At 40.8% G+C, this 18,907-nt stretch overlaps 1 protein-coding gene across 1 annotated transcript in view; it reads left to right on the top strand.

The window, feature by feature from the left end:
• ptprfa (protein tyrosine phosphatase receptor type Fa) overlaps positions 1-18,391 on the top strand; it is a 40,027-nt gene extending 21,636 nt beyond the window's left edge. Inside the window, exons 15-33 of the mRNA XM_029500016.1 lie at positions 439-1,017; positions 2,000-2,097; positions 3,314-3,570; positions 4,101-4,179; positions 5,079-5,291; positions 6,372-6,535; positions 7,346-7,455; positions 9,604-9,701; positions 10,774-10,897; positions 11,269-11,444; positions 12,692-12,811; positions 13,142-13,296; positions 14,112-14,397; positions 15,682-15,860; positions 16,215-16,341; positions 16,442-16,567; positions 17,022-17,176; positions 17,364-17,499; positions 17,838-18,391. Of these exons, the coding sequence (XP_029355876.1) occupies positions 439-1,017; positions 2,000-2,097; positions 3,314-3,570; positions 4,101-4,179; positions 5,079-5,291; positions 6,372-6,535; positions 7,346-7,455; positions 9,604-9,701; positions 10,774-10,897; positions 11,269-11,444; positions 12,692-12,811; positions 13,142-13,296; positions 14,112-14,397; positions 15,682-15,860; positions 16,215-16,341; positions 16,442-16,567; positions 17,022-17,176; positions 17,364-17,499; positions 17,838-17,906 (3,251 nt within the window). The 3' untranslated portion in view covers positions 17,907-18,391. The remainder of the gene's footprint in view (positions 1-438; positions 1,018-1,999; positions 2,098-3,313; positions 3,571-4,100; positions 4,180-5,078; positions 5,292-6,371; positions 6,536-7,345; positions 7,456-9,603; positions 9,702-10,773; positions 10,898-11,268; positions 11,445-12,691; positions 12,812-13,141; positions 13,297-14,111; positions 14,398-15,681; positions 15,861-16,214; positions 16,342-16,441; positions 16,568-17,021; positions 17,177-17,363; positions 17,500-17,837) is intronic.
• The last annotated feature ends 516 nt before the right edge of the window (positions 18,392-18,907 follow it).

Raw genomic sequence — 18,907 nt, 5'->3', positions numbered from 1 at the left:
ATCCCTTTTTGCAAGACACAGTTGGGTAGGTAGGTAGGTTATTAATTAATGATCAGAATTTAATAAAATAGTAACATTTTAAGAATTAATGTTACTCTAAAATTGAAGGTCTCTGAAGAACAAGCCTAGCAGTGACACCCAATAATGTTTTCTCTTAGTGGTGGTACTGAGAAGAAAAAGGGAGAAAGCAAAGGGAAACAGCGGGGGTTTTTTTGTGCGTTCACACAGAATCTACTTGGTTATTGTGGAGCTTTCCATGTTCAGTTGAAGCTTCAAAGAAAGTGGAATCATAAGAAACTATCACTTTTTACTGCCCAACTGATAAAGTAAAATTTGAACAGAAAAAAAATAGCTTGTTGTTGTTTGTTGTTTCATCAGTTTGATGCGGTCAGCGTTCTTTGGACGTGTGAATGCTAGAGAACATTATCTGTCTTCCAGTGCCTGGTAAGCCAACTATGATGATCAGCACAATAGGTAACACTGCACTTATCCAGTGGCAGCCGCCGAAGGAGATGGTGGGCGAACATGTGGGATACCAGCTGCAATACAAGAGAGCAGAGGAGAGCGCTTTTACTGTCAAGGACTTCGCAAAGACAGATGATCATTTCACAGTGACTGGTCTCCATAAGGGGGCCACCTACTTCTTCAAATTGTGCGCCAAAAACAGAGCAGGAAATGGGGAGGAATTTATGAAGACGATCAGCACACCTGAAGACACTCCCAGCAGCTACCCACTAAATCTGAGTGTGGTAGGTTTGACTGCCACGTCCACCCAGTTGACTTGGGACCCCCCTCCTCTGGCTGAGAGGAATGGGAAGATTGTGAAGTACATGGTGGTATATCGAGATATCAATAGTCTTCACAACAACACAAACAGCACCACAGAAGCGCAGGTGACCATCCATGGTTTGCAGCCTGACACAACATATGACATCAGAGTCCAAGCTCACACCAGTAAGGGCGGAGGTCCCCTCAGCCCTAGTATCCAGAGCAGGACCATGCCCACCTCCATGCCAGGTAAGAGCCGGTCCTGCGTTGTTGTTCAAGACAGCTAACTTTAATGTAATCTATGGCTGCAGCACCTGTATATTACATCACCATCAACTGATGGCACATCTTCTGATATATCTGTGTATATATCTATGTATCTGCATCCTCTTCAAACATTTCATTTCATGACAAATATTCCCTTTTTGTATGATCTGGTTAAGATCGGGTTGTAATTTTTCACGCTATATTTAAACCACTTTTTATTGTTGTGTCTCTACAATTGCCTCTATGTGAGTTCTTCCAAGCTCCCTGCAGTGAAAGTCTGCTGACAAGATAAAACAAAAAATGGAGACATAAAATTTCTCAATACTTTGGATATGCTTCGCTGCCCTGGACCTACGACTGCAAATATTTATCAATGATTGTTCAGATGAAGCAAAGTGTATGCAATGCCATGTTACATTAGTGTTCTCTTAAATTGTTATTAATTGCTCCAGGGTGATATGTAGAAAAACCTTTAGTCTTTCTAGTAGAAATCTTGAACACCTAAATACATTTTTGTCTCTCAGCCAGTAACAGATTTAATTTTAGTTGGTATTTTTGTGATCAGAACAACCTCCATCTACCAAAGCAGAATAAGTATTAAATATTTGTACTACTGAAATGAGAGTTAGGTTATACTAATGCCCCAACTGGAGGAGAGATGTTTCCTTGAAAAAGGATCCCAGAGGTAATTTAGTTAAGCAGGTTTGGCAGAGGGAAACTTAAACAGGATTTATTCAATATACGATAAAGATACCATTTAGATACCATTTTAAATCAAAGGAAGCAAAATTTTGCTTCCTTTGATTTAAAACCTTTAAAATAAATAAATTAACATTCAGATGTTACGTAAAACTGATATACACAACCATTTTCTTACCTTTCTGCACCAATTCATCAACTTTGATATATTTGACACGCAGCCACTTGAAATGACCACTGATTAATTATCCAGACCTTCCCGCAGTGTTCACCAAGAACTTTGGTGCGGAAGCTGTGTCGAAAACATCTGTCCTCCTGACTTGGGAAGTGCCAGAAATCTACAAAGTGGAAGTGCCTCTTAAGGTAAGCTAAATGCGTTTAGGATTTTTTTCATAGCTTTATTTATTTATTTATTTATTTGAATATGGACTAAAATAGAACTCATTATTAAGTATGAGGACTTGAAGCAGGACGAAACAGCTAGCCTGGAATATATACACCAACGCCCTTTTTTTTTTTTTATCTTTAGCCACAAACCAAAGGTCTTGGATGGATGCAAACTGAAAAACTGCAGATTGATTAAGGTCGATGATGATGAGGGTTAGGGTTAGGATCTGTCAGAACAGGTAGAGGATCTTTTCCCTGCTCTGACAGCTCTATCTAAACGGAACACTTTGATAGTAATGGAGCCACTGCGACTGGATGTTGTACAGCAAGACTGGGTGTTAATGTGAAACATTTCTCCATTTACATTCGCTGTTGTAGCTAAAGGTAGTTTCTAGGAGATGGTTCGTTCATTTCATTTGTGTACAGCAGTGTAGTGACTTTTACAAATCAGCTAGGAGAGCTGGGCAACCAACTGCACACCCAATTTACTGTAGCTCCTGCACAGGGCTGATAAATCACAGAGTAGCTTTCACAAGCGGCTGCACACTTCTTGCATGCAATACAACAAGTGAACGGTCAAAGCTGAGTCAAGAAGCACTTGACACTTTTTCTATTGCAAATCACTAATCAAAGATCCCAGGATTACCCTCAGTGCACATCCTCAAACCTCCGAAGAAGGCTACTGCCTCCTGCGCTCCAGCCTTTCTGAGTGCACCATGGTCACACATCAAACAGCTGGAGGTCAAGCAAACTTGCAGGGACAACACTGATTGGTCAGTACTTGATGGAGGCAAATGGACTTAAAATTCTTGATGGGATAGAAAACTCTTCTTCTGTCAGACCTAAGAGGCAGGTTATAATTTGTTTAGCACTGCCTGCCTTCCTTGCCCTGATCGTAGTTCACTGGTGTATAGAGTAAACAATCAGTAGGCTGATTGGTTCTGGGCTCACTTTAACCACAGTGTATATCTAAAGGCAGAGGGTGCAATGCACAAAAGAAGGAAAAACTCATTACTGTGTACCATATTCAGTTTTCTGAACACATTTTTCTTAAGCAAAATATTTCTATTTAATCTCATTTTACTGTGTTTTAACTTCAAAGATCAGTTGTGATTCTCATTGTACTTAACTGTAGGTACTTAATTAAACTGTGGTGTTTCATTAAAGAAATGTAATCTTGAATCCGTCTTAGATCCTGTATGGCCAACAGAGCGTGGAAGTCCAAGGCAACTTGGGGAGGAAGCTAATCACAAAACTGCAGCCAGATACTGATTATTCTTTTGTGCTGATGAGCCGGGAGAACGGTGCTGGTGGCCTCCAGCAGCAGGTTTCTATCAGAACAGCTCCAGACCTGATGAAGATGAAACCTGCTCAATACCAGTATGATGTCGAAGAGGAGGGGCAAGTGATCATCAGTCTGCCCAGGGTCACGGCGGGAACGCCTGCTAGGTCTGTGCTGTCATGCTGAAAAAATATGGACCATTTGTGATGTCAAAGATGGGGAAGGTAGAGTTGGTGCGGTGTAGTGAAGAGATGCTTATCACTTCTTTGTACTTCATAGCTGCTTTACAGTTACTGGCAATATACACAAGACCAGAAGCTGATAAACACTCCTCAGATAGGCTTTTCTTTCAAGGCTCAAGGCATCTTTATTATCCCCAGGGGTCAATTTGCTTTACAACCAGTGGTAAGAAATAGATGCCTGCCTACAGATCAAGAGCACAGCATTATGGGCATGTACTGTCCTGAAAAGGGGGCGTTGAGGCTGACACTTGAGTTTTTCTTGACACTGCTTTTTGATTACTGTACTCAACAGTGGCCGAAGCCACTCAACATGCAAAACTGCATGATTGAATGTTAATCGTAGAAAGAAAACATAATGGTCTCTTGGCCCTGTGTGTCCTGGGATTCCTGCAGACATGGAATACAAATATGGAATATCCCATGATGCAGTTGTGTTTCTGTGTTCTGTGGCTCAGGTGTTACTACATCGTGATTGTGCCGGCTGTGGCTTCTCCAACCAGATGGGAGAATCCCGAAGACATGGACTTACATGAGGTGAGTGGACGTGTATTTGTTTGTTGGTCATGCTGTCTGAGCAGTTTTTCTTTTTTTTTTTTTTTTTTTTCCCCTCTACTGAAACACTTCCTGCACTATTTTTCCAGCAGATTTTGTTCCTAAATCTCAGAGCTTAATAAAAAAGGACAGGTTTGAAGAATATCCTCGACCATTGAGCCCATTGCAGTTGAAACGATGCACGTCAAAACAGTGGTTCAAGGGTAACAATGATGCCATGTTGTCCATCGTGCTGGAGAGGAAAGGCTAATTCATTCGTTCTAACAGATAGAGTACCATTAAGCACTTTCATCCACATAATACGTGCACAATAAAAAAGTGAGAATATGTAATGTTGTACTAATGCTACTTTCTCCATGATTGTACAGGTAAAAGCCAATTTTGCTGTAGTGTTACATAAAAAATAAATAAATAAAAAAAGGATCCATTAACTTCCACCTGCATCACACTGTAACAGTGTTGACTTCCATCTCAATGTTGGCTGGCCTTATTTATTTGTATTAATTTAGTTAATAATTTGAGCTATTGTCTTTCCTCCCGTTGTTCAACAGTCTTCAATTATATTATATACAAAGAGGAACAACTGTCTTCTCATGCACAAGCAAGTCTGCTGTAGAAATAAGGATTGAGAAACTATTGACAAGAAACTACCAGGCTGAAGTGAAATGGATGACCCACTTTTAATGGAGATTCAGGATATTTTGGGCAAAAATATGAATGAAAATTAAAAATCGTAATATGAATATTTCACTTTCCTTTGATTTGAAGTCAAAAATAAGAAAAAAAAAAACAACCTCTAAAATGTAATTTCATCATTTTACCATGCCCTCTTTCATGATATGCCCGTTCCAAACGTTCTCATTGTGGCATCCCTCTGGCAGCTCCTGGAGGCTGGTGCTGATAGCAGTGTGCAAAGAGACAGGAGACTGAGCCATGACTTGCGACAGCCTTACATTGCTGCCAAGCTGGATTTTCTGCCTGAGACCTTCACTCTGGGTGATGAGAAGAAATACGATGGCTACAACAACAAACCACTCGTCGGCCAGCAGTATTATCGCTGCTTTGTGCTCGCTGACCTGACGGACCATGAAGCCGTGAGTGACTGTTATGTGTATGTGACCATGCAGCACACTGTGAAGTTGCAACCCCTTCTCAAACTGCACATCCATCAAACGGTTGATAATTAACACTATTGTCTGAAGAACAGAGCAGCAGGGCCCAGATTGAAAAATAGATAGCTTTGATTGCTGTGACGGAAGGAATAGAAAATGAAAGGGGTTAGAGGAGGGCTATGAAGGTCAGAGGTAAGAGATATGGAGTCTGAAGGCTACTGGGGTGGAGAAGGATTTCCTGTGACACTCGGTGCATCTTGTTGGGATGACACTGCGACTGAAGCTCCTCCTGTGTTCTGCCAGCACATCATGGCGAGGATGGGACATTTTGTTCAAAATAGCCTGTGCTGTAGCCAGCACCTTCCCTGGAGACACCACAGCCAGGCGATCCATCTCCACCCACACAACATCTCCGGCCTTACAGATGAGTTTGAGTTTGTTGGCATCTGCTACCAGCAACCATCAGCACTCAGGATAACACTGGCTACTACAGACTTGTAGGACAAAAGATAAAATTAGAGAGGGAATGGATCTTAAAAGAAAAGTTTTTTTCACAGAAAACGGTGATGTAATAACTAAAGTGAAGGTACAGCCACAGCAGCACATTTAAGAAAACTTTTATAGTGAAGTAATAATGATTTTTCCACTTATTTGCCTTATTTTTCAAAGTCACTTTCTCTTTATGGGGGTAAATCGTAGTAAAGAGAATGTTACTGTCGTTTGGGTTTTTTTTTGTTTGTTTGTTTTTTTTTCTTTTCACTAATACAGTGAGGCATGTTTGGAGAACGGTGAGCATTTGAATATAAATTCATGTGAAATAAGACCAGTGAAAATTAGATACAGGGATATGTTTGTTTTAAGAGCACCGCCATTCATTTCACACTTCCAAAGTATATTTTTGGGGCTTTTTTGCCTTAAATCTCACAACAGTAAGTGGCAGAGAGGCCAACAGTAAGAAGGGAGAGAGAGAGAGAGAGAGGGGAATAACATCCCGCACAGGTTCCCAGCTTGCAGTGGAAGGTGGCATGTGCACTAACTGCTCAAGTGTCTGATCATTTGCAGTACACAACATTTGTTGCCAGCCCATTCTCTGAGCCCATCCTGGTGAAGAGTCACAGTGGGGTGATCCAAAGCACAGAGGACCAAGAGATGCTGTGGGTGATGGGTCCAGTCCTGGCTGTCATTCTCATCATCCTCATCGTTATTGCTATTCTATTCTTCAAGAGGTGAGTATGACAAAACAGCACCATGTGTTATGATGACATTTGGCTCTGGGCACTTTATTGGCGCGTTATTCTTGCAAACCAAAATAATCTTTATTTTTCACATTTGATTAACTTTTTATTGAGTCAGGGGAAAGTCAATCGCATTAGAATGAGACTCTGAACATTTCTCACTGAAAATAATAACAAAAGTTGTAGCCCTAGGGTTAACCCTGACACCCACATACACTTTGGGTTATACATGTGCATGTGTGCCGCAACGTTACATGATAAATTTTAATAAATGGTGGTATGGTTTCAATGCAGTCATTCCGCTTTTGTCAAATAAAATTTCACGTGCGTTGTCAACAAATCAGAATGCAGCTTCTCGCGTTGTGCTTGGTCGTGTGACCATATTGATGTATTAAACTGATAAATGTGACGCTTGTTGGTAAAACATAAAGTTTGTAGGTGTGTCAGGTAGTTTTAATATGCTCCATCAGGTGTATTTCATTTTCACTGTGACTGTCTGGTTTGTCCAACTTGTTAAATAATCCTTTGTCATTCTTCCCCATTGTTCAATATCGGCCTGCTTCCTTTGGATGCAGCAAACAAGAAAGGTTAGTGAGTCAACAACTTTGTATTTTCTGCTAGAGAAATCACAAATAGTCATCAATATAACTTGTGTTGAAGCCATGGCTAAAACGCTTTTTGCAACAGCGCTTTAAAATGTCATTATGCTTTATCTATTTTTCTGAAAGAGTTCATCATCATAACCCATTTTAATTTGCATCCGTAGTCATTTTCTCTCTTCTCGACACTTCTTTCTCGCAGGAAACGAACTTCTCCAGCCAAGAAGGAGCACATGGCAGGCATGAAGGACTCACTGATGGCCCACTCCTTGGACCCCGTTGAGATGAGGAGACTCAACTATCAGACACAAGGTAGAATCACAGAACAATAACACAGAATTGCTTCCAATACGCTGATTATTAATATACAGACATGCAATCAGTAAGTGTTCACAGCTGACAACAGGAGAGAGCGTGACACCTTTTTACTGGTTGAAACTGAAGTGAAACCTGATTGGTTTTAGAACACCTATAGCTAACTGATGAGTGGGTTGAAAGAGGGAGAAAAGGAGAGAATTGTGAAGAGTCTTCCTAGTCGACCTTACACAAAGCTTAATTTAGATGTTTTGTTCTTTTTGCCCTCGGCTTGACAACACATTTAGAGTTTGATTTTGCTGCTAGTAATAGATCCTGGGCCTTTTCTTCAGTGGTTAGGGTTAGGGTTAAAGGATAGTACTATTAACTGGTTTTATTATTAATGGAATTTAAAAAAAAAAAATCAAAATTTTTCATCTATTGAGCAATCTGCAGCTGTAACAGCAGGCTCTCAGCAGAACTCCTCAGAATACTTTGGGCTGTTTTTTTTTTTGTTAGTTTTTTTTTTTTAAAGGGACCGGAATGAAGCAGAAATTGGTGCACACACCGGCTGCATCACCAATGAAGCTAAGGCTGCTACAGGAGCAATGGTAGACAGGAATTGTTGGTGTTGGAGTTTTTCATTTGTAAAACATATGTTTTATAAATATGCCAAACCTCTAAAATGAAATTGCAGCTGAACACAACAGTGAGTAGAGCTTATCGTTCTACTTTTTTTTTTCTTTAATTCAAAGAAAAAAGTTATGATGGGAAGGAAAATTAAGAGAAAACTTCTTAAAATTAATCAAAATGTGCAGTTTTATATCACATCCTTGGTGGTTGTCATGCTAATGTGCACACAACAAGTGTCAACATCTTCTGTAACTGGTTCTTATACCTCATGCCCCATCTTTGCAGTAACAAATTACCATTTACTAACACGCAAATTAGAACAGAGCCCAATCTAGGGAATATAATATGCAAGAGTTTGAATTTGGACAAAAGTCAGGATTAAAGTCAGGATCTCATGATTTTCAGGCTTTAAATATGACATTTACCTCCCGTCTCAGTGGGCTCTGTCTTCTCAATGACCCCTGTGCCCCTTTCCCCCACAGGGGGCCCTGAGTTGTCTGAGCTATCCAAGCTAGATTTCATTCTCCTTGTGTTCTGCAAATTTTCCCTCCTCCTCCCTTCTCTTCACATGGTCTGTCCTTCACACAAAACTCTCAAGAAATGTGAGTTGAAATTAAATGCTGTAGAAAGACACCAATAAATCAAATGACACAATAATGAGTATCAGTGTATGCACATTGGTGCCCTGTCTGTGTATATTCACATTCATCCAGGTCACGATTATATCCAGCCAACAAATTAAATCGTATGCAACTGGACTAGTCAGATGGATGCGTTGAGAACTGATGAAGCCCCTTGGATAAGAGACGAAACAGCTTCTCGGACAAATCAAAGTCCAGTTGCGAACGATTCAATTGGTTGGCCGGACATTGGTGCCCTACTGTACATAACAACCACCTGTCACCTGTCAACCAACAGCATGCTTGTGATTATGGCAAACTGTTGAAAAGCTTTGCAGTCGGGTATCATTTGTCTGCTCAGCACACAACGCCCCCACTGTTACATCATAACACTGTGGCCTTCAGTTTTCATTGCAGTTTGGTTACTTGTTGTTCAATTCGTGTTAGGTTGTGTGTGTGTGATGCTGATGAACTGCTATAGAAATCTGTGAATGCTGTCAGTCATCCAAGTCAGAGTTCTCTGAAAATGGTGCATCTAGACCAAATGGGTTTGCTTGAAGATCTTTCACTTCACCTCTGATCCCAGAGGCTTCCTTAATTCTGACTGATTGAGTGGAGATATCTTGCCTTGGCTGGATTGTTAATCATGTTATTGATACTATTTGGTTAGTGCTTCTGGTTGTTGGGACAACTGTGATCAGAGTAATTAAAGTCACCCAAGGTCGGGTGTGAACAACTATCATTGGTGTCACATGAGGCTGGAAACTGGTTCAATCTCCTGAGAAGAGATATGGTGCTGTCCTTTCATTCCAGGTGAAACGTTTAAAACCAGGTTCACTTATCTTTGAGGAAATTTTCTCAGAGTTGATGAACTATTCCCTTTTTTTTTTTTTTATAAAACCTGTCACTGCAGGGATGAGGGAACACCCTCCCACTGTGATCTCTGACCTGGAAGACAGTATAGAGAGACTTAAGGTCAATGATGGCCTGCTCTTCTCTCAGGAATACGAGGTAATATTTCCTGCTTTATATTTCATTTTCAGATGAAGCCATAAATACTATGTATTACTTTATTTAAAGTCTTTTGATTAATTTGAAGATATGTTTGTTCGGGCATAGAAAGCACAGCAACATAGTGGTTAGCACTGTTGCCTCACAATAAGAAGGTCACAGGTTCGGTTCCCAGCCTGGGGCCTTTCTGTGAGGACATTAGATGTTCTCTCTGTGTCTGTGTGGGCTTACTCCAGGTACTCCGGTTTCCTCCCACCATCATTTGGGTCAACTGGTGACTCTAAATTGTCCATAGGTCTGAGTGTGAGTGGTTGTTGGTCTCTGTCTGTCTCTGTGTGCTGACCCTGCGATGGACAGGCGACCTGTCCAGGGCGACCACGCCCTCACCCAGTGTGAGCTGGGGATACCATAAAGACAAGAAAAGAGAGGCTGGTTAAAATGTAAACTATGAAAATCGAATAAAACTAAATTATATATAGGAAATAGATGAATTGAACCAAATAGAGTTGTTGCTGCCGACTGGAAATGCACGTGTGTAGCCCATGATGCTGCCGTATTCTGTGTCATACCACCTATGAGGAAAGTTCCCCACATGTAACAATCTTTTTTGCTTCTTTGGATGGAAGATGGAGCCACTGTTGTATGGGACATGCAATTAGTAGTCAATCATCACCAAAGCTGCTACTACTGATCGCAGCAGCGAGTAGGAACAAGCTTTCTGATTTGGAACTGGCTTCATCCTTTCTCTCAATTGCTGTGAATACGTGTCCAGAGTTGGATACTGCTCTTCTTCCAGTTGATGTAGAACTCCTTGGACTCAGCATGAGCCAACTCAGATATAACTCCAACCTTGTAATAATTCAAATAAAAGTTCTTTGAATTACAGGAACAAAGAAGCAATAGGTGTAGAAGTTTAAAATATTGCTGTGTGTACATATCGTACAACTCAGTACAACATGTCAGGGTTCTGTGAGGCTGTGCAAGTACTTTAAAACAGTGAAAAGTACGAGCATGTTTGTAATAAATGGTTTCGCCTTCTGTATATGCCTGTCTGTTTTTCCCTTTGTGTCAGTCTATTGAACCAGGACAGCAGTTCACCTGGGAACACTCCAACCTGGAGGTCAACAAGCCAAAGAACCGTTATGCAAATGTTATTGCCTACGACCACTCCAGGGTCATCCTCACGCCCGTAGATGGTGAGCTACATCTCAAGAGAAGTGACTTTACATATTACAAATTCTCAAATCCTCATGTGGATCTGGGACTAGAGCCTTTTAAAAAGTTGGGAATGAATGGATGATAATTACTGCATATAAATAAGTAGCACCATTTTCCTTTTAGTACAATACGAAATTTCCATTATCCTGAGCTAGATGATCCAAATACTTAACTTAACTCAATTTGCATAAAACAGATGCATCAAAGACAGGAAAACTTTTTCTCTCTTGGGCGGATGCATCAGAAAACCTTTTTTCCTCTTCTTTTATTTTAAACAGGCTGATTTTTCACTGTAAATATTTATAAGGTGATCACCGTGTTTTCTGTGCGCTAAATTTACTTGCTGTAGGAGTTCCAGGGAGTGACTACATCAATGCCAATTACATAGACGGATACAGGAAGCAGAATGCTTACATTGCCACACAGGGGCCCCTGCCAGAGACACTGAATGACTTCTGGAGGATGGTGTGGGAGCAAAGAACCTGCACCATTGTTATGATGACCCGCCTAGAGGAGAAGTCACGGGTGAGCCTGTCATAATGAAAAATAACAAAAATTATACACAATTGAGATAGTTTCTTACATTCAAAGTGCTTTGAACAATGACAGAAACGAATAAATCAGGCTCAGTTTTACCATTCAAACCTTTGTCACTTATTTTCAACTTTGTTCATACAAATGTTTGCTATGAAGCAAACAAAAAAAAATAAAGTTGAACTGAAGAAAAACATAAACTTGATGTTTTAAGGCATTTTAAGATATTACAAGAAATTATGATTCTCCTAAACTTTTAGATCTTCAGCATATCAGATGATTGACTGATTGGCTGTTTGGTTGTACAGTATATACGTATATCTAGTCTGGATTGCGTAAATGAATTGCACTTGTTTCGACAACTTGATTAAACAGCAGTGGTAGTGTGGCTCAATGTACCTTCAACTTTTTCAGTTGGTGGAGGAGGTGGCCATGCACACTTGGCCAACCCAAACAAGAAGTAATGGTTAATCAGAAATGCCTGCAGTTTCTGTGTCTGTGGGGTCTTCAAATCCCATCTCTGGAAAAATGTCTGCATGGTTGGATATGTGGAACCTGAACATGACTTCATGAAAGTACATGAATATGACATAGTCCTTTTTTTTTTTTTTTTTTTTTTGACTTAAGGTCCTAAGGGCATCACCAAACAGCCCATACTGCCACCCCCTTACTGACCCAGGTCTATGAGGCGTGATCATGCCATCTGTTATGTCAAGCACCTGCTGCCTTTAACCAGTAGTCCCTTCAAATCGACACTGATTTCCAAATATATGTTCCTTCTTCCTGTTTGCCCATCCCTCCCACAACCAAGAGTGGAATAGAAACAGCAGCAGTGGCAGGGTACATGGTTACAGTTACCGGTAATTTATTTCATACATTGTCAATGGAACATTTTGTCCTCAAAGGTGATGTTAGAAACAGGAGAAAATGGGTAAGTGGAAGGATTTGAGTGAGTTTGAGAAGGGGCACACTGTGATGGCTAGACGACTGTCAGATCATCTCCACAACTGCAGCTCTTGTGCGGTGTTCCCGCTCTGCAGAGCTCAGGATATATCGCAAGCCGTCCAACGAAAAAAACCTTGGTGACCCGTCGACAGGGTCACCAAGGCTCATTGATGCACACGGGGAACGAAGGCTGGCCCATGTGGTCTGCTGGCGCTCAAATTGCTAAAGAAGGTGATAGGAAGGTGTCAGAGCATCACAACTTCCGAAGTAATACTGTCTCTTTTTGTGTCCAGGCGAAGTGTGACCAGTACTGGCCCAGTCGTGGCACAATCACATATGGGATGATTCATGTGACCACGCTGGACGCTGTGGAGCTGGCCACGTACAATGTACGCACATTTGCTATCTATAAGGTAAGACCTCTCTCTATATTTGAATCTTTGCAGCGAAGCTTATTAAAACATGACTGTGCTGCAATCTATGTAAAAGAATGGTGTGAAGGATCGTGTCAAAAGCTGTCTTTAGATCAAGTCGACATGACGGAAGAGATTAAATCATGACATCATGTGTCATTGTCATTTTTACATGATAGTAATAAATGCATCATCTCACTCAGCATCTCCAATTGAACACTTTGATTGATGGTTTATTTGAAGCGTTTAATGGATTTTATTTTCTGTGGTATACCACATACATATCTATGGCCAAATATTAGCAATTTCCCTGAATGTGTGCCTGGACAGAATGGCTCAGGTGAGAAGAGAGAGGTTCGTCAGTTCCAGTTCACAGCATGGCCTGATCATGGAGTGCCAGAGTATCCCACCCCAACACTAGCTTTTCTGCGCAGAGTCAAAGCCTGCAACCCTCCAGATGCTGGACCCATGGTGGTCCATTGCAGGTAAACCAGCTCTCACATCAACACAAAGCCATAATTATATTTCAGAAGTCAAAGCATTGGGTCATATGATATATTTTAAAAGTGAAAGCATATATCATATCATATAAGCTCTCATAAATAAGGCCTTTTTCTCAATGCGATAATCAATTCTTTAACTTTCTGATATAGACAAACGAACAGGTAGTTAAAATTGGTCAATAGATCTCTTGTGTGGATATATGAATGTATAATTTTTTTTTTTTTTTAAAGGTCATCACACTGTAAGACCACAATAGCATAAACACTACAGTACCATTGCCAAATGAAAATGACTGGGGAATCAAACATCTGACAAAGCAGGAAGGAACATCCATTTACTGAACAGTTGTCCGATATATAACCTGACCATCTGATGTTTGCGTATGATGTGTGTTGTTATGATTTGCCATCATCTGGGGCCTTACTGGCTTCAGATGAAAATATGCTATACAAATCCGCAAGCACAAGCTAAAACCACTGCAAAGTGAATTAACTACTGGCAAACCAATCTGATAGTTTGACTGTAAGCCAAAAGACCTGCAGAGGAGGTGGTGCATAGAATTCATTTTCAAAAGCCTATAAATCAGATCCACAAAGTACTTAGTGGGGTTTACAAAAAGAAATCTGATCGAAAACGTCTTTTTAAGAGTTTAAGGGAATTTGTGGGTTGTTCATTTGTGGAAGGTGTTTTGTATTTCCAGACACAGGGGTATCAGAGGGCACTACATACTTAACCCACGATTATTAAGAATTCCGCATGCAAGTGTCATCCATATTTTCTCGTTGTGTTTTGTCAGTGCTGGTGTGGGCAGGACAGGCTGTTTCATCGTGATTGATGCGATGCTGGAGAGGATGAGACACGAGAAGTCGGTAGACATTTACGGTCATGTGACATGTATGCGGGCTCAGAGGAACTACATGGTGCAGACAGAGGATCAGTACATCTTCATCCATGAGGTCCTGCTGGAAGCTGCAACATGTAGCAGTACTGACATCCCCACCCGCAACCTTTACACCCACATCCAGAAGCTCACCCAGATTCAACCTGGAGACACGGTCACCACCGTCGAACTGGAGTTTAAGGTAGCTCACTTTTGTTTGGGATTGAAAAGCTTGATAGTCCTCTGATGGCTCTGCTGTGTTTATCTTAGCTTGTGGGGGAAATACAGCTTTTTGTATAAAACTGAAACAAAGTTTATGAAACTGTAAGTTTCATGTGATTCACTTTCATGCTCTTACCAATTAAAATGTCTATTTATCTCAGATTGGCAATATATGATTGGAGAAACAAGTAACTTAAGGAGTCGGGAAAATTGAATGTCCAAAATACAAATGTTTTTACCCTAAAATCACACAAGCGCGTCCTGTCAGTGACAAGACAGGCTTCTTCATATACGAATTAGACCAAAGTGATGTAAGAATTTTACTTTTCCTTGCTTCAAAATCTTGCCTATCTCCTACTTGACATCTTGTTTCACTTAATGTTGCTGACCTCACGTCTGCAGCCTTGAATTCATCAGAGTAATCTTAGAAGTGTTTGGTAGGCCATTTTCACGATACATTCTGACCAGTGAATGGAATACGATCTCTCATATTTTGATTATCTCTGTGGCGAGCAGAGTCGTATGAGACTGCAATGCTTAATCGCTGAAGTACTCCTTTAACTGCAAGATGTAGTGAAAAATTTCCGTGTTTGTCCAGTGTAATACAGATTAATTCTGTCGCAGAGGAGGAGCTTGACTTCTCAGCTTCATGATGATAGGCCAAAAGAGAGGGAGAGTGCAGGAAATACAGGAGAGAGGAAGAAAGTCAAGGAAAGAAGACGGGGACAGTCTGAGTGCTATATAGTCCTTCACCATCTTCAGCTGCTTTCTCTGTGCTTAGCAATTCAACAGTGACTTAACCAAAATTCTGCAGCCATACTGCTGTAAATCCAGTGTAATTAAACCTGAAACTCACAGCAAATCTTTGCCAGAAAAGCTGGGCAGAAAAAGATTTATTCTCTTTGGTGGGATGTGTGTTCCTTTGATGACGCAAGCCTCTCTACTTCAGCTATTAATAAATTTCACGCAAGTTTGTGTTGACTTATCAATGTTTTCAGAAAGTTTTCTAGCACAGTATCAGTCTTTTTTTCTTTTTTTTTAAGACCAAATAGGGTCAGCTCAAAGTGCATAAATTCTGTGTGTCAATAAGGCTTCCAGTGCCCTCCACCAACGTTCCCACACCATCCTTTTCCAGGCTGTATTAGCACTTAAAAAGAGCAGAGGCGGACAGTGGAGGATGTGGTTGGAATTATGATGCTGCAGCGCAGTCACCTCTGGACTCGGGACTGGGAGTTTGATTGTGTTCTCCTTTTGACCTCTGCAGAAACTTGCCAATTCCAAAGCGCATACCTCAAGATTCATTAGTGCCAGCCTTCCGTGTAACAAATTCAAAAACCGCCTGGTGAACATCATGCCATTTGAGTCCACCCGTGTCTGTCTGCAGCCAATCAGAGGGGTGGATGGCTCTGACTACATTAATGCCAGCTTCATTGATGGATACAGGTGAGTTGAAATAAATTGAGAAGAACTGAGAGATGAAGGGAAATTTATTTTATTTTGCCACTAACCACATAGTCATCAGTCAGTGTTTCCTTAAAGTTAGTGAACTAGAACTTCACCGATCAGATCAGAGTTACACAAGTAAAGAAGAAAGAGTTGGTTGTTTTGTCCCAGCAAAACAATGAAACGCAGCGCCATTATTTATGTGGCATCACCAAATTATATGTATTAAAATAGCCAATAATTAAATATTGAACCAATTACCACTAAAGTTGACAAGGAATGAACAGAGGTCAAATTCCAAATCACAATAGTGCTGCCACCTGAAGAGTGAACACAATCTGTTTCAATTTGAAGGCAGAAGAAAGCATACATGGCCACTCAAGGCCCCTTACCTGAGACCACAGAGGACTTCTGGAGAATGTTGTGGGAGTACAACTCTACCATTATAGTCATGCTCACCAAACTGCGTGAGATGGGCCGGGTAAGACACACACATACATACATATATTTTATATAAGTTAAAAGGTTAAATGAAAAAAAGTCTGACACTGTTAGAGACAACTTCTCCATCCATTCTTTAGGAAAAGTGCCATCAGTACTGGCCTGCTGAGCGCTCTGCACGTTACCAGTACTTCGTCGTGGACCCTATGGCTGAGTACAACATGCCTCAGTACATCCTGCGAGAGTTCAAAGTGACAGATGCTAGGGTAAGCAAATCTATGCTGCTGTTGCAAGAGGCAGTAACAGAGAGAAAGACACAAAGAAAGAGGATTAGGTTTGAGCATTCCTCACACAGGAAACAGAGTTTCCAACTGGTAAAGAACAAAGGTGAGTGGTAATGACTGAGATCTGGTATACAACATATGTGGATGGTGCCTGAAATGCTTCCTTCCCCACATTTATCCCTAAAATCTGCTGTGTCCTATATACCTACGATGCACCAGACACCATTGGTTCATGAAAATATAGCCTTTGTTGTTCTTTTATCTACAGCTGGATAAAATAAACTAGGGGAAGTGAGGGCTTCTCAGAATTCAAATATGTACTCGAACCACTTTTCCAATTCCAAGAAATGGCTTTTAGGTAGAGAAAACACTATAAATAGTGTTGAAAATGAAAATGATGAACTTATCACTATCACTAATTCTGTGTGTTTGTCAGGATGGTCAGTCCAGGACAATTCGGCAATTTCAATTTACTGACTGGCCAGAGCAAGGAGTGCCAAAAACCGGAGAGGGATTCATTGACTTTATTGGGCAAGTTCATAAAACTAAGGAGCAATTTGGACAAGAGGGACCAATCACTGTGCACTGCAGGTAAGTGTGTGTGTCTCTGTGTGCCTGTGTTTGCCTGTGTGTGTGTGTGTGTGTGTGTGTGTGTGTGTGTGTGTGTGTGTGTGTGTGTGTGTGTGTGTGTGTGTGTGTGTGTGTGTGTGTGTGTCTGTGTGTGTGTGAGATTGGCGTGGGGGTTCATAATGGCGTTCCAATGATGTGTATTAATTAGTGCTGGTGTCGGGAGGACGGGCGTCTTCATCACCCTGAGTATCGTCCTGGAGAGGATGAGGTATGAAGGAGTGGTAGACCTCTTCCAGACCGTGAAGATGCTTCGAACTCAGAGGCCAGCGATGGTGCAGACAGAGGTATGGCACCTTGCTGCTGGAGTGCACAAAAAACAGGAAATAAAAGAAAACCAAAGAAAATAATAATATAATAATAATCTGAATAATAAATATAGGGATAATTCTAGCATGTAACATGTTTTCGAAGAATCTTTAAAACATGCAAATAAACCCAGATGAACGAACAAAAAGCCAACAAAGTAGATCAAAGAACTTACTGGCAGTAATGCTGTTGTTTAGTTTTCCTCACATGTAATGTATCGTACACTTTAAACCCAATGTAACGTCAAAGTTTAAAAAAAACTTTTAAGTTTTGTATTTATGGCTGTCCACCCACAGACTGAATTTTTTCACCCTAGGACCAGTACCTACTGTGCTACCGGGCTGCTCTGGAATACCTGGGAAGCTTTGATCACTATGCAACATAACCCCCCCAGAAAGACTTCCTTTGAGACACGTTTTGAGTCTCCTCTGAGCCGTGTCCGCTCAGCTCCTGCAGTCCCTGTGACCCGATGAGAAGGTTGTCAGGAGGACTGATAAAGAGGTGACCACAGCACAAAACACAGAAGATTAGACGAAAGAGGACAACATGACCTCCTTCTTGACTGGTGCCATTCTGCCCAACAACAAAACCTCCCAAAAAAAAAAAAAACGATCCTAAAAAGACTCATAGTGCTCCCATCACTCCCCAAATTCTGCCTCCTCCCAAGAGCAAAAACATTTTTTTTCTGCCATTTTCATTTCTAGACATGCTTACTTTGATTTTATGAATATTTTTTTATTTTTACTAGCCCAATAGACATGTACGTTCACTTTTTTAAAAGCTGAATACTGGAGAGCGTCTTTGCTGATTACTTCACCTTTGACCTTCTCCTTGTGGACTACAGTGTATAATAAGTCCGTGGCCATAAAACTGCAGACTAACACTATTCACATCTGAAGTATGGAGTTTTCTTGTCAATAACTTTTGGCTGATTTTTGTCATAGGCTCAGGGATCTGAAGATCGGTTTGGAAGGTTTTAGGCACAAGGGGTTTCAGGTTGACTGAAATCCTCTTCAGAGTTTTTGCAAGATAAGCGTGACAAGAGCTCACATGATATATTGATTAAATTAATAAGACCATGATTTAATACAAAAACCTTCTAGACAATTGAAGTCTAGACTTCAATTGGTTTAACTGCTAAACTCTGTCTGGCTTTATTGTAAATGTTAAATGTTATCATGTTCAACCTACAGATGGGCCTAAAACAACATTTTAACCCACGGCCCTTTCTGTGACTTTCTGTCAATTTTGTATGATTGGGCAACAGAGTTCAATCTCAGTCCCAAATAAACACTTTGTTTTGCTGAAGTTTAGATCATTTAGAATAAGTCTTCAAGAAATGCATAAGTTTGGTGAGATGATGATATGAAAAGAAGATGCTATATG

This window comes from Echeneis naucrates, chromosome 4 (genome assembly GCF_900963305.1).
Source record: "Echeneis naucrates chromosome 4, fEcheNa1.1, whole genome shotgun sequence".
Classification (NCBI taxonomy): domain Eukaryota; kingdom Metazoa; phylum Chordata; class Actinopteri; order Carangiformes; family Echeneidae; genus Echeneis; species Echeneis naucrates.
This window is presented reverse-complemented; position numbering and strand designations above follow the sequence as displayed.